Below are 16,608 nucleotides of genomic sequence, written 5' to 3'. Positions count from 1 at the left end.
TCGCTGTTTGTATTTAATGTAACAACATGGACTTAATTCTTTAGGTTCGATCTTCCAAAACTCAAGTTCTTCTTCAAATTCTACAGGACACATTGAGTTTGGTATGTGCAAACTGGAACCTCCGAAAAAATTAATAACTCTTTCGAACAATTCTCTGTTTTTATAGTAGACATATTCCACTTGGTCGGTTCCATTATACGAAATTAACTGTGATTTCTGAGATAATGGCAATTTACATTTTATGTTCTTGTGTATTTGGTATAATTTACCAGACACATTGAGAAGAACATTTTCCGTGGTATCCATCTCTAAAAACACTGACGATTACTATGGAAATGATTGAAAATGGTGTTAGAATTCACAATAACTGATAATAACAAATGATCAATAATTTATATTTATTAATAAAAGGACTCAAATCTACTGGGTATAATCATCTCTTTCTAAATGGAAATTTTGTAAAATTATCACTTACTATGATATGTTTGTCAAATAAAGGCAACAGTAGTTTACCGCTGTTCAATAGTCATAAATCGATTGAGCGAAAACAAACCCGGGTCACAAACCAAAACCGAGGGAAACCCATCAACTATAAGAGGGAAACAACGGAATAACAGAAACACTGAACTGCTACAAAAACAAACGCCAACATACATAGAAACAAATTATTTCATAGCAACTGCCATATTCCTGACTTGGTACAGGACATTGTAAGACAAAATGGTGGATTGAACCTGGTTTTATGGCTAGCCAAACCTCCCGCTTATATGTCAATGTCAACATTGTTTCTAAGGTTATACATTTTAAGTGGTTAGTGAATCGTTATAGCATCTTTTATATCACTTTCGTATTTATTGATGATGTTCTGTCACGGAATACCCCACATTTCAATAAAGGTTGCAGTTCATATATCTTGCTGAACTGAAGTAAAGATTACTACCGAAACTAGAAGGTCTGTTTAATACGTTGGTACTTCCTCAATATTGACACAGATAACTATTTCAACATTGTTTCTAAAGTAGTGAATTTAAAATGTTTAGTTAATCGTTATCTAAGCATCTTGCAAAGTTCTGTAATATCACTTTCAAATATATTGATCATGTCTTGTCACTCAATTACCAACAATAAGCGCTTTAGTCTCATATATTCTAGTGAACTTGAGATTAAGAATACAACCGAAATCGGAAGGTCTGATTAATATGTTGATACTTTCCTCAATATTGACACAGATAACTATAGCAAAATAAAGACAACAGTAGTATACCGCTATTCGAAATTCATAAATCGATTGAGAAAAAAAAAACAAATCCGGGTTACAAACTATAACTGAGGGAAACACATCAAATATTAGAGGAGAATAACGACACAACATAAACTCAACACTAAAATGCAACTCACACAGAAACGAACTATAATATAACAATGGCCATTTTCCTGACTTGGTACAGGACATTTTAAGAAAAAATGGTGGGTTGAACCTGGTTTTGTGGTTAGCGTTTCATATATCCCCGTAAACTTGAGATTAAGGATACTACCAAAACTAAAAGGTATGTTTAATATCTTGATATTTTCAACTGTATTGGCAAAGATTTGGACGACTTTAAACTAGAACCCATGACAAAAGTGGCGATTTAAACTTTCCGATTGTTAGTTTCCCATTTCTCAGCGATAACAGATCGTGTCTCCCATCAAATGGCATTTACATATGTCAATTAACACTAATGAGTCTTTACGCAAGTTTACACTGTACGAACCTTTCATGCATTAACAGTGGTGTACGGGTTACCTTATATTTCGCCTCTATCAGGCGAACTTCCAATGGTGCAGGAGAAATCCACTTTATACAGTTAAGCTCAAAACTCAATTTCTTTCATTCCCAAAAATAAGGGACAGGGACTTTTCAATTAGAAAAAAAACCAGTCATTTGAAGTTTTAAGTTTTAAAATAACTATAAAACATAATAATATATGTGTGTGCATGTCACCTCTGCAGACATCTATACATTCAAATCATTATAGAGTCTCAAAGTTCTCCGATATATTTATGTACTAATTTACGGGATGTTAACCATCCTATTGCTTATCATTATTTTTAATTAACATAATGCTAGCAAAAAGAAGGTGGATACCAAGGTGACATTCAAAACTCACAAGTTGAAGAAAAATTGACAACGCCATGACAAAAACACGATAATACAAGCGTCTACAAAACACTTCAAGGAAAACTAATGACTGAGCAACATAAAATAATCCCCACAAAAAACCGGGGGTAATCTCATGTGCTCCAGAAGGGTAAGCAGATTCTGATCCACATGTGACATCTGTCATGTTTCTAATGGTAGGTACACGTACAATTTGATCATTATAGTTTCTATGAAATTGTTTCTATTATCGTGTAGCTTTTTAAAGTATGTTGTTTGTCCTTATTTTTCTCTGTAACACAGTATACAAATTGGACGAGATTCACCTGTTCTGTCAAATTTAACTTTGTCAAGTATATGTACCACACATGATTTTAAACTTTAAATTCCATACCCAAAATCTTTGACAGAGTTATGAGGAAGAACGAACGAAATCGACACTACAAACGTTTTAGGGTCATCATCACAAATTGGTTTCAACCTGTTTGATGTGTCTGTGTCTCCAATCACAAGCGAAGTGTTTTGCGTGCGGTCTTAGATCTCTAGATACATGAAAAGTCGTCTGAACTTTAAATTTACAGATAGTGTCCTATTCCCATTTGCGACATTTTGACTGATTGTGAATTCTAATGGCAAATTCATGTATTCATAGCAAGAGACACTTACTCGTAGACATAGTTAGTTTCGTTCTATATGGAGTTCAAGCGATTTCCGCAGTTTCTGTTTTTACCTTGAATTGTATCTCTTAATGAATTTATGAGATTTGAAAATCGGTAAACTAATGTTGCCTTTAACCTACATGTGATTTAATGATAAGCACTACCATCATTAGACATTTGTTGATAATGATGAACGGAAACATCATTAGTAAAATCAAAAGTTTCTCAAGAACATTCATCACGGAGGTTATTACCCTTGGGAGCCACCTACTTTATAATGAAAAGAAACTGAAAGCCACACGAGAAATAGTTCTTTTATTCCAGTTTCTATAAAACTATAACGATGTAAAATAATGTGTGATTTAGGGTTATGGTTATTTCATTTGAACAATGATTGAAATATGACCAGAAACAAGTTATACCAACTAATGGAGTCTTCTACTATACACAATTTGATAATAATATTACATTAAATGAGCATGCACATACATAAATCATTAATGCTACAAGAGTATATGTTAATCCTTGATTGGTCATAAGAATAGCTACATTCAAAGGTTATGAAGGGAGGTTGGATGCAGAAATCATTATAATGAAGGTATATTTGAGACATAAGAAATCGCTAAGACCTGTTTATATATCTAACATAAATGAGACAATCTTCTTCATAACTCATGTGATCACATCCTGGGATGATGAATAAAACATTTATACATCATGTGATCACATCCTGAGGTGATGAGTAAAACATTTACATCATATGAGCACATCCTGGGGTGATGAATAAAATGTTTACATCATGTGATCACATCCCGAGGTGATGAGTAAAGCATTTACATCATATGATCACATCCTGGGGTGATGAGTAAAACATTTACATCATGTGATCACATCCTGGGGTGATGAGTAAAACATTTATACATCATGTGATCACATCTTGAGGTGACGAATAAAATACTTTCTAGATTCGCTTTCAATATAAAACTTGAAGGAGATATGGTATGATTACCAATGAGACAACTATCTACCAGAGTTCAAACTACTTGGACATAATCAATTATATGTCACTGCACGGTCTTCATCAATGCAAAAATCTACACCATATAAAGGCAACAGTAGTATACCGCTGTTCAATATTCATAAGTCGATTAAGCAAAAACAAATCCGGGTCACAAACCAAAACCGAGGGAAACATATCAACTATAAGAGGAAAACAACGGAATAACAGTAACACTGAACTGCTACAAAAACAAACGTCAACATACATAGAAACGGACTATTTGATAGCAACTGCCATATTTCTGACTTGGTACAGGACATTTTAAGACAAATGGTGGATTGAACCTGGTTTAATGGCTAGCCAAACCTCCCGCTTACATGGCAATGTTACAAATACCGCTAAAATGACAACTTTACGTGACAGGATACAGTACAAATAAACGAAAGAACACTCAAGACAGAGAAATACATAAATAAATAATATAATAGTGTATATAGCAAGCTATAACAGGCCCCGAAGAGAAAAATGGAAATCACTCAATTGATAATACTTACGACCTAATTTATGACAATACAATTTACGAAAAAAAAACCTGACAGACATGAACCAACAACAACCGCTGAATTTTAAGAATATTAAGGAGTTTAACATAGGTGTGAGCGCTCAACCCTCCCTTTACCTGAGCAATGGTGTAACACCACAACATGAGAACAAACCGTAAAAGTCAGTTGCAAAAGACTTAACTAAAAAATAGGTACGAATTAAAAAAAGAACATAGAACAATAACACGAAGCACCGAAATAAGAGAACATGTACTCGCAGTTACTGAATGCTAGTTCAAGGCCAGTTACAACTAATAAATTAATCATGTTCTCCCAGACTAAGGTATCAATCAGTACACATCGAACGGATTTAGTGTAAAGACGTCATAAACCTTAAATAAGTTTTTTTTTCAAAGGATCAATTAACATGGATCGTATCTAAATGTCAAATCTGTTTTTATGTTTTTGCATCTTGTATAATCAGAAAAGAAATTGTGTGCATCGTCTTGTCGAGCCCAACAAACACAGACCGAATATTTACTTTAAACAAATCACTATTAAGAAATAAAGTACCGTATCTAAATTGCGCGAAGATATCTAATTTCATAGGGCCATAAGAGAAAAAATGTTAAAAAACAAGATGAAAAAATCCAACGCTCGACTTAATCAACAATTCAGATCCATCTTGGTTCGATTACTCGTCGAATATAAGCATAGAGAACTCAAAAATGTAATTTTAATCAGATTGTCATAGTAGTTGCATTAATGGTATAGCCGATGGTTAGTTGATTGTCTGATATTTCTCAGGTTAAAATGCCTATTGATATTAGTGTCTTTACCATTTGAAGATCATTTTGGTTTTATAGTGAATCATATTCATTAGTATGATGTAGCTACACGTGTCATAAATGGAGTACCAAATACGCTGTGTGACATCAAGGAATATATGCTTTCAACCAAAGTAAGTATTCCAAGTAGTCCAAAGGTTGTGTATATAATTTCGTAATGCAGCGCTATGAGCTGGACCTCCTTGGAGCCTCTTCTTTTGACTGTCAACAACGTACGAGTTTTTGTGGAATGTCTATTGCATAATATTGTATTTACTTTACTCACAAATCGTTCTCATGATAAAGTAACCACCTGTTTCAATTGGAAGCTTGCTATCTTTAATATGTTTACCTAGTATCTTTACCAAAGTTATCAAAAAAAAGGATAATTTGTATTTTAATTTCCTTGTGTGAAATTTTTAGTAAAGCCTTTCAACGCTTTGTATCCTCACAGGATTATTTTGATAATAATGATTGAAAGATGTCAGTTCCAAAGAATTTGTAAGTTTTATCCTTTTTAAAAAACTAATCAAAGATACCATTTTCGGTAATTTTTACGCATTCAAAAACTGCTGTAAATATTTGTAGTAGACTTCTAAAGATGCCATTGTCAACCGAATTGTAAACTGACCAGAAGACAAGAGAGACTATATTTAATAGGCAAGCATTACTTATTTTATTCATTAGTAATACACCTACAAACAATACTAATTAATCAATCTGATTGGAGTACAGACCAATGTCTATGCCTTGTTGACAAGCTTGTAATTTCCCTGAGAAATGCCACCTTATGCCCTGCTTCCCTCTACTACGCAATCATGATTGCATTTTCGTTTTCGAAATTTCGACTCAACTATCTCGAATTTTTCAATTTCTTCACAAAGTTTTGTTTCGCTCTTTATGTTGACGATTTCCGAACTAATTTCTCTACAATAGTTATAACACTTTCTGCAGGCGCCTATAAATTTCTGCATCTTATGGTTTGGTTTTGGTTTTTTGTCCTCTTCTAATGAAATGGATGTTTCCTTAACAGCTAGATTATTACTGGATTTAGTCAGAAAACAGTATAACAATACAAGGCTTACTTTTTCCAACCTCAAACCAACTTCCTTTTCGTAAATGGACTTTACGTATTTTTCTAATATATCAAAAACAAAACAATTTCACTACTGTTTTACACTTTTTCCTCTTGAACTGAAATTTAATGTGATTTTTTTCAGTTCCTATATTCCTCACATTCCTTACCTATATGAAATCATTTTAACGGTTAGGGCATTTCGTAGTCTTGGGTTTAAGTCTTGTAAAAATGACACGATCTGACTTATCTCCATTTTGCAATGTTTTGCCCATTGTAAAATATGCATCACCCATGCTTCAATATTTTCATTTGTTGTTTCACTTTAATGTCATCGTAGTCATGTTCATGACTTGTAACTTCTGGTATTTCCTTTACAATACCACTATCAAGATAGTGACGGTTGCCATTACTGCGGAGAGAATCACTTAGGTTTTTTGGTCAGTTGTGTTGTATGTCTGTGATAAATGTTAACACAGTTTTGGCTGCTGGATCCCAATTATTGTCAAGTTTACCAATTATGTCTATTAGGGTTGATCACCTAATTTTGTCAATATAACGAAACTATAATCAACTGCCATACAAGTGAGAGGTTAAGCTAGCAAAAAAAACAGGTTTCAACCATCATTTTCTTCGGAATGCCTATACCAAGTCAGGAATATGACACTTGTTTCCATTCGTTCCGTTGGTTGACATAGCCTAACGTTCGGTTTAGGCAGGAGTTATGAACTTCCCTCTTTCTGAATTTACCTTTGAGTTCAGTGTTTTTGTTAATACTTTGTTTTTAGGTCTTAATCAAAACCATTTTCGTCACTGATGTTGTCTCACTTACATCACACATCGCCAAAAAAGCAAGCCGCTATTATTTGGCAAAAATGGATTGTCATTTTCATTTTTAGAGACATAACAGTCATTTTATTGGATTGAGCTTATTGGAATAGGTCCTCGTTACTGTCCATTATTTAAATCTCTTTGTCTATCATTAATCAAAACTTTACATAAAAGTTTATAAGCAATTCATATTATCGATAAACATTTGATTACTCATTAAATATTACTATTGTATTCAATGGATATAATTACAAACTAGAAGTAAGTACGAATACAAGAAATCTTGAAGAGAGTCTAGAGGTTTAGTAGTAATTGTGCAATGGTAATTGGTAATCCTAGGGTAAATCCGCTACTATCTTAGGAATTGATCGAGTTGAGACGAGTGGATGCAGTGGTAGTTATCGCATGTTCGAAACCCGAATCTCAAAAAGGCTAGGTGAAAAATAAGTTGTATCATACATGTACCATAATGTTAGGATTTGTTTGTATATATGTATGGAACGCCATGACTGCCTTGTGTTGATGATCATCATCATATGCAGTAGCCACAGCATTATATGCAGTCGGGAAAGCATTATATGCAGTCGTGAAAGCATTATATGCAGTGGTTTAACATTATATGCAGTGGTCACAACATTACATCCAGTCGTGACAATGCTATATGCAGTGGTTACAACATTATATGCAGTGGCCACAACATTATATGCAGTCGTGTAAACATTATATGCAGCTGTCGGAACATTATTTGTAATGGTTTCAACATTATATGCAGTGGTCACAACATTATATGCAGTTGTGGTAACATTATATGCAATTGTCGGAACATTATACGTGTTTTGTTGATGAAGGTGATGATCAGTGATAATGATGATTGATGATAGTGATGGTGGTGGTTCAGAATCGGTAAACTTCGTAAATTTTTTATCGGAAATTGCCGAATCCAGTCATAATTGATCATGCCCCGCAAACAAAACAAAACAGTTATTGAAGTCATGTAATTTAGGCAATTCGATTGAAATCTTTATCAGAGAAAAAATAACACCTGCTATTGTCTGCAAATATTTATCTTAAGAAATACGCACGGCAAAATGTAATTTAACAATAATGAATGATAATAAAACCTTAAAACGCAAAACTTAGGTCGTAAGTTTTCTCAGTTGAATTGTTTCATATTTTTCATGTCGGGGCCTTTTATCGCCGACTATACGGTATGGGGTTTTTCCCATTGTTGAAGGCCGTACGGTTGCCTATAATTGCTTACATCCACTTCATTTGAACTTGTGGCTAGTTGTCTCATTGGCAATCATACCACATCTCCTTATTTTTATATTAACCGTGACAGACGGACAAACAAACGTAGTAAACGCTATATCCACTCCCAAACTCCGTTTTCCGAAGGGATGATAAAGAGATGCTAACTATAAATAAAAATGTTAAACTGGGTTTGGAAAAGGGTTAATTTTCCTAATAAAGTTTATATTTTGATATGAGCATCAACTATAACAAAAAAAAAGATGTTTATCTGAAGTTGTAAAATATGATCGATGCTTTCATCTCTTTGGTTAAGGCTGCTGCTCATATTTAGAAGACAAACTGCTTTAAGTGTTAAAAAGTTGGCAAAAGTTGGATGCAATTGATGTAAAGTTATATTAAACACCTACAATGAAATGCTTTAAACTACTAGTACATTTTCATATCTGTAAGATACTAAATCATGTAAAAATGCATAATTCTGAAAATCAAAGCCAAAAAAATGGCTCTATCATGACATATATAAGCTGGAGAGATATGGGACTTCGGTCTTATAGACAGCTGACTAATTTATTCAAAATGTATTTATGCCATTTAAACTGAATATCGACTATAAAGTGGCACCTAGCAATAGTTCTTCAGTAGGAAATGAACTCGAGGTATATAGTATACAAACTGTCCTTTGATATTTCTGCAGAGGCGAATTAAGAGGGGGCCCAGGGTGCCTCCCCCCCCCTTTTCGTGGGAAAAATTTGTTTGATTATATAGGGAATCACTGAAGCATGACTGGAGCGGACCTCCTCTTAGGCAGTCAGTACCCCCCCCCCCCCCCCCCCCCTTATGAAAATTTCTGGATCCGCCACTGATTTCATTATTATTAATCATTATTTTACTTACATTATGCCATGCGTATTTCTAAAGACGAACAGAACAAGTAAATGCATTCAACTCTTAGTTTCATCATTTCCTCGGAATGAAGTACCCCTAAATTTATAAAATTATGTCTGTCCAATTTGCAGACAATAGCAGGTGTTATTTTTTCTCTGATAAAGATTTCAATCGAATTGCCTAAATTACATGACTTCAATAACTGTTTTGTTTTGTTTGCGGGGCATGATCAATTATGACTGGATTCGGCAATTTCCGATAAAAAATTTACGAAGTTTACCGATTCTGAACCACCACCATCACTATCATCAATCATCATTATCACTGATCATCACCTTCATCAACAAAACACGTATAATGTTCCGACACCTGCATATAATGTTACCACGACTGCATATAATATTGTGACCACTGCATATAATACTGTGACCACTGCATATAATGTTGTGACCACTGCATATAATGTTACCACGACTGTATATAATGATGTGACCACTGCATATAATGTTCCGACAACTGCATATAATGTTATGACGACTGCATATAACGTTGTGACCACTGCATAATGTTGTGACCACTGCATATAATGTTGTTACCACTGCATATAGTATTGTCACAACTGCAGTCATGGTGTTCCATATATACATGTATGTATAATAAATATTATATGTCATGTTACGATAAGTAGCAAATAACATGTAATAAAAATATAAAGTGGACAACTTATATATTTAATGTTTTAAATGCTAATATTTATAAATCCAGTAAAGCCGAGTTTCATTTTTCTGATACCTCCTAAAATAAACACTTTAAGAACTTGGATTTTCGAATTTAAGAAATTATTAAGGGGAGTTCAAATGGAACATTTCCATTACATGAACTCCGGGTGAACCCCGAAACAGCGGCGACGTTGCGTTGCTAAACTATTAACGTAACGTAGCAAGAAGGACGTTACCAATGTTTTGGAGTTTGGTGAATTTTCCTTGTCTTTTGTAGTTCTTTCCGGTGTTAGAGTTGATACGTTTTCGATCATTTAACGATATTCTATAACCCTCTTTTGGGTAACCTATCACGATATGTTCAAATAATGTTTTTCTTGTGCTATTGTTAATATATACAAAAATCATAATAATGATCACTTATTCACGTGATATTCTGTTATAAATCGTCATTGCTATTCCAAAATCACATGACCATAAGTTGTTTCAGACATCACATTCAGGGTGTGTATTTCCAGACATAGCCAGAGTTCATGCCATTATTTCCCTTCAGACATTCTTCAGGTAATTCACACTTGAACACAATTTCTAATTTAGAACTGAGTGGATGGTTGATCAGAGGAAGTCTGCCTGGATCACCTATATACACAGATATTTTATTGTTTGATAATTTCGGAATCCAGTCACTAATTATGTCTACAAAGTGACGGTCATAAAACATATCGCCTAGCAGTACTGTGTTCCAGTGCGAGTCGATAGAACCAATCAGGTTTTCTGACGATACCGAAACTTCTGTTTGATTGGCTGTTGCATTCAAGTTAATGGCACCAATGGCAACTAAAAATAACAATTTATAACATATACAAAAAGAATTCGATATATATAACAACTGTTTCATTTATAATGACAATTAATTTAGCTATGAATGATGGCGACTATTTATGAGAATAACTAGACCTACACAAAATGTTGCATTGTGATTGGTCAGACCAATAATTTCCTGAAAAACAAAAACAAAAATTTTATTTAAAAAAAAAAGATTTTCTTTTCATCCGAAAACACTCAAAGAAGCATTACTAGCAAACAATGCCAATTTGCACAGGCACTGCACAATTCAGTAATTAAAAGTGTAAAACTTACTTTTATCTATGTCATTAGCAACAACACTGCGGGCACCTATCAGTTTACATGCAATGGCAGAGGCTCCACACCCACTTCCAATGTCAACTATGTTTTTGTTTGCAAAAATATATTGACTGTCCAATATGAACCTGAAATAGCATGTCAAATTAAAATCTCGGGTAAAACATTCTATGAATCCAAATAAAAAAGGCCGTATTCCGGCAGCTACAAATTTGTTTCTTGAATAAAATTTTGTTCAGGAGCAATTAACCCCAATTTCAAATTTTGTTAGCCTAAAATATCGGTCTATTTTAGTAAATATATGATGAACATATGAAAGAGTACGTCAGAGGACCAGCATCCACAAAGTGCATACTAAAGAGTATAGTTAATTCAGTACAGATGGAAGTAACACTGTGATTTGCCAAACAACCAACATGCCCTTCTAATATGAACATCCCCATATTAGGATCTTGCAATGTACCAAGTTTCATGACCTCCTAATGAAGCATGAGAGAATAACGTCCATATAATCCATAGAGAATAGTTTTGAAAGTTTTTAAGTTGTGGGGACATAATATATTCCAAAATAAAAAAAAACTAATTGGAGTAAAAAAAAATCGTAAGGGTTCCGCGGAACCCAGTGTCTCGCCTACTTTCTCTGTTAATCGTAGGCTCAACAAAAATGAGGAAGTAAATCAATAAAAATATTCCTCTTGATACTATCTTTTGATTGTAAGAAGCGTCTGTGCAAGTTTGGTAAAAATCCAGGATAGTTTATGAATCTAATAAATGTTTGAAAACTTTAACTGCAGACTGAATGTAATGTTAACTGGAAGAAAACAAAATTTCCTTCTAGATACTAGCATTTGATCATAAACAAGCTTCTGCCCAAGTTTGGTACAAATCCAAAATAGTATAAGAAAGTTATTAAAATTTTAAAAACTTTAACCACAGAGTGAATGTGTTGTTTCCTGGCAGAAAATCTAAGTCCATTTAAAAGTAAAATACGGAAAAAATGGATTTATTTTTTTACAAAATTTCCTTCTAGATACTAGCTTTTGATCATAAACAAGCTTCTGTCCAAGTTTGGTACAAATCCGAAATAGAATAAGAAAGATATTAAAATTTTAAAAACTTTAACCACAGAGTGAATGTGTTGTTTCCTGGCAGACAATCTAAGTCCATTTAAAAGTAAAATAAGGAAAAAATAATTATTTTTTTTTACAAAATTTACTTCTGGATACTATCTTATGATCATAAACAAGCTTCTGTCCAAGTTTGGTGCAAACCCAGGATAGTTTAAGACAGATATTAAAATTTTAAAAACTTTAACCACAGAGTGAATGTAATATTTCCCGGCAGAAAAACTAAGTCCATTTATAAGTAAAATACAGAAACAATAGAATTTTATTTTTACAAAATTTACTTCTGGATACTATCTTATGATCATAAACAAGCTTCTATCCAAGTTTGGTAGAAATCCAGGATAGTTTAAGAAAGTTATTAAAATTTCAAAAATTTTAACCACAGAGTGAATATTTGTGGACGCCGCCGACGACGACGACGACGCCGACGGAATGTAGGATCGCTATGTCCCGCTTTTTCGACTAAAGCCGAAGGCTCGACAAAAATGGTATTGCTGCAAAGTTGAAAATCATAGTCTGTAATTTTACAAAGTTTGGTTTAAATGGACAAATGACTACAAACTAAGTTGGGAAGGACCATCAAACGGACAGATAAATAGACAGACTGATTCCTGAATACCACCGAACTTTGTTTTGTGGGGGAGAAGCATCGACGACTACCTTCCAGTTCAGTCCCAATTTGTATATCTATGTTTCATAGCCGAAACCAAAACCACACGTATAGGTACAAGACTTATAATCTACAACTTTGTACAAAGGGCCAAGTTCAACTACATTCCTACAAAATTTAGTGAAGAGTACATGAGACAACAGGAAGAACACCGATACCAAAAAGACAAAAATAGAACAGACAAGGACGTCTGGGGTCATTTTTTTAAGTATGATTTTTAACCTTAGATATAGTTACAAAACAGTTATGTAATTCATAAACTGAAAATTGAAATGTGCAACTAGTAAGAATATTTGATTTATAGCTGCGTTATAGCTCGTAGTTTACGAACGTTTTATTTCAAATTAATTTATCATTAACATAAAAATAAGAAGATGTGGTTTTAGTTTTTTTTAGTTTGAACATATTTAATTCGCTTTAAGCAAAAAGGATGAGACGCAAGTAAAACATACTTCCATTCTCAATTTTATTATAAAGTTTCTTCACAATACAATATATATAACAATACAAATTGAATGTGAAAGAGCATTATATAATATAAACAACATAAATATGATATTACTAAACTATACTGAAAAATGGAAATCGGATGAAGAAAGAACGACAGAGATAAGAATGATGATGATACTGATGATGATGTACGTTTAATCTATGTTGATATTATATCACGAGGAATCTTTTTGATCTCTTTTTAAAATTTCAGACTTGTTCAACAATTTGCACATTTTGATCACAGGAAAGAGTCTCCTTTCCAAAAGCCAATAGTTTAATGTCCAAATTGCAGCCTTCGGGAAGCCAGCTTTAAACAGAATATCCCTTTCATTTAAATAGAAGATGCGGTATGATTGCCTATGAGACAACTCTCCACCAAAGACCAAATGACGTAGAAGTTATCAACTATAGGTCACGTACGACCTTCAACAATGAACAAATCCCATTCTGCATAATAAGCTATAAAACGCCCCGAAATGACAAATTTAAAACAATCAAAACGAGAAAACTAACAGCCTGATTTATGTACTAAACAATAAACGAAAACAAATATGATATACAGCAACAAACGACAACCACTGAATAACAAGCTCCTGACTTGGGACAGGCACATAGAGAATATGGCGGTGTTGAACATGTTTGCTGTTTACCCTCCCCTAACCTGGGACAATGTTGTAACAGGGCAACATAAGAATAAACTATGATAAACTGTTGACACAGAGATATGTCTCGCCTGTCGGTATAACATACAGAAAAAGACAATCGGATGGACAGCAACATTTTGCTAATTAATTCAAAGTCGCTGGACCATGAACTAGTGGGCACGGCCTCGAAACGGTCAACAAACTGAGATGAACAGACAGTAATGTAACTTTAAAGAAAATATCCTTGTCTGTTGTAAGTAGTTCCTATCAAACTAACTTAAGCAGAAAACTTAACATTGTAAATTGGTAACTAATTGAAAGTCTCTGGACCATGACCTACGGGGGCCAGGAGTCGAAATAGTCGTCAAACTGATATGTACTGATAGTAATGCAGCTTTATAGAAAATAGCATTGATTTATCACAAGTAGTTACTATCAAACTAACTTAAGCAGAAAACTTAACATTGAAAATTGTTTATTCATTGAAAGTCGCTGGACCACGACCAAGGGGGCAAAACTTAAAAAAAAGTCGTCAAACTGATATGTACTGATAGTAATGCAACTTCATACAAAATATCATTGATCTATCACAAGTAGTTCTTATCGAACTAACTTTAAAAACTAACAATTGTTGACGCCGACGACGCCGGGAAAGCAATTCCTATGTCTCGCCTTCTGCGACTTTTGTTGCAGGTGAGACAAATATTAGTTGAAAAGGACTTAACCCATCGAATCTATACAAAGCAGAAAAATAACTATCATGTACACTCTAAAGAGTGTAGTCATTGCATTCTGAGAAGTTTGAGATGTGATGCAAAACCTAATCGTTTAATATATGTAGGTATGAACATTTAATATTTCATTTTAATGTGCAATTGTGTTATAAAACCAGTGTAATGCTTTTCAATGTGAGTGTCATGTTGCCCATCAAGGGCCCTGAACTGGAATGATAATTATCTAAAAATATTTTCTAATATTCATAACCACGAAAATCTTGATATACTACTCACTAGCTTTTTCTGGATGTGAGTACTAGCGCTCAAATTAATATATGTTGAAGTAAAATGTTTCAATGTATTTGTCTATACTGATATTCATAAAAGTAAACTTGCCTGGTTAATACTTGTCCGCCAGGCCAATAAAATGCCCAGAATGGGTCAGGAAATGGCAAATCATCCCCTGTGCTGCACCACAGCTTACATCGTGGTGTTATAAGATGGAGAGCTATTTCTGGTGTAAGATGATCTCTAGATAACTCGGTCTGACTAAGTATTAAACTGGTGATGCTACGACTTGTATGACAGGCTCTTTTTAACAGCTGATATCTTACAACATGCAATAATCTCATTTGTCCGTGTTTTGTTTCTGAAACAAAATAAAAACATATGCTAGGATTTATAGTATTCTCTTTTTTGCTTTTGTGACCATCTTATGAAGAGGTATGTTTCTATTCACCACTTTATATCATGCAAAGTATACTTATAATTTCACAATGATCAAATGTTTGATGTTTGCTGTATGTCGCCTTAAGTTCCTAAATTTTTCGTATATAAACACACACCAATCAATCAGTAACTCCTTCAAACCAATGTAAAAAAAATCATAACGGGTTCCGCGGAACCCTGTGTCTCGCCTGCGATTGCTGCTGTTAGTTTAAAAGTGTAATGTTGACATAAAAAAGTGAGTTCATTTATCAGTAAAATACAGAATTTAAAAAAACAAAAACTTGTTCACTAAATGTTATTTCATGGTCTTTTGTGAAGATTAGCTTTTGTCCAAGATTCATAACAATCCATGAACGTGTACAAATGTATCGTGTCAAAAAATCTTAATCCCAGATTGTCTGTAAATGTTAACTGTAAAAATAATAAGTCCATCTATCAGAAAAGTACTGAAAATGAAAAAAAAAATATTTTCAAAAGTTTGCTTCAGACATTATCTATTAATCATAAAAAAGCTTCTGTCAAAGTTTCATAAATTTCTATGAAGTTTTGATATATAATTGATGTGTAACAAAGTTTAGCCCAGACTGTACCTATTCATTAAATGTAAAAAAAAAATCCAGTTATCAGTTTAATACGAAAAAATGAAAATAACTATTTTACATTTTTTTTCTTAATACTGTCTTTTGGTCTTAACTAAGCTTCTGTCCAAATTTTATAAAATTCCATGTAGGTTTGACAAAGTTATTGATGTTTCAATAAACTTTAACCTCAGACTAAATCTGAATGTCGACTAAAAAAAACTAAGTCCATTTATCAGTAAAATACGGAAAATGAAAACAAATATTTTAAAAATTTCGCTCTGGATACTGTATTTAGGTCATAAACAAGCTTCTGTCCAAATTTCATAAAATTCCATGTAGGTTTGACAAAGTTATCGATGACTGAAAAGCTTTAACCTCAGACTAAATCTTAATGTTAACTGTAAAAAACTAAGTCCATTTATTAGTAAAATACGGAAAAATGAAAATAAATATTTTCAAAATTTTGCTCTAAATACTGTATTTTAGTCATAAACAAGCTTCTGTCCAAATTTCATAAAATTCCATGTAGGTTTGACAAAGTTATTGATGTCTAAAAAAAACTTTAACCACAGAC

At 33.4% G+C, this 16,608-nt stretch overlaps 1 protein-coding gene across 1 annotated transcript in view; it reads right to left on the bottom strand.

Moving 5' to 3' along the window:
• Nucleotides 1-9,928: 9,928 nt before the first annotated feature.
• Nucleotides 9,929-16,608, bottom strand: part of LOC127711326 (electron transfer flavoprotein beta subunit lysine methyltransferase-like) — a 50,143-nt gene continuing 43,463 nt past the window's right edge. The window contains exons 2-4 of the mRNA XM_052217324.1: nt 15,121-15,373; nt 11,073-11,203; nt 9,929-10,769 (exon numbers count right to left, since the gene is read on the bottom strand). Coding sequence (XP_052073284.1) covers nt 10,432-10,769; nt 11,073-11,203; nt 15,121-15,356 — 705 coding nt within the window. The 5' untranslated portion in view covers nt 15,357-15,373 and the 3' untranslated portion in view covers nt 9,929-10,431. The remainder of the gene's footprint in view (nt 10,770-11,072; nt 11,204-15,120; nt 15,374-16,608) is intronic.

The sequence above is a fragment of the Mytilus californianus genome, unplaced genomic scaffold (assembly GCF_021869535.1).
Source record: "Mytilus californianus isolate M0D057914Y unplaced genomic scaffold, xbMytCali1.0.p SCAF_8, whole genome shotgun sequence".
Lineage (NCBI taxonomy): Eukaryota > Metazoa > Mollusca > Bivalvia > Mytilida > Mytilidae > Mytilus > Mytilus californianus.
This window is presented reverse-complemented; position numbering and strand designations above follow the sequence as displayed.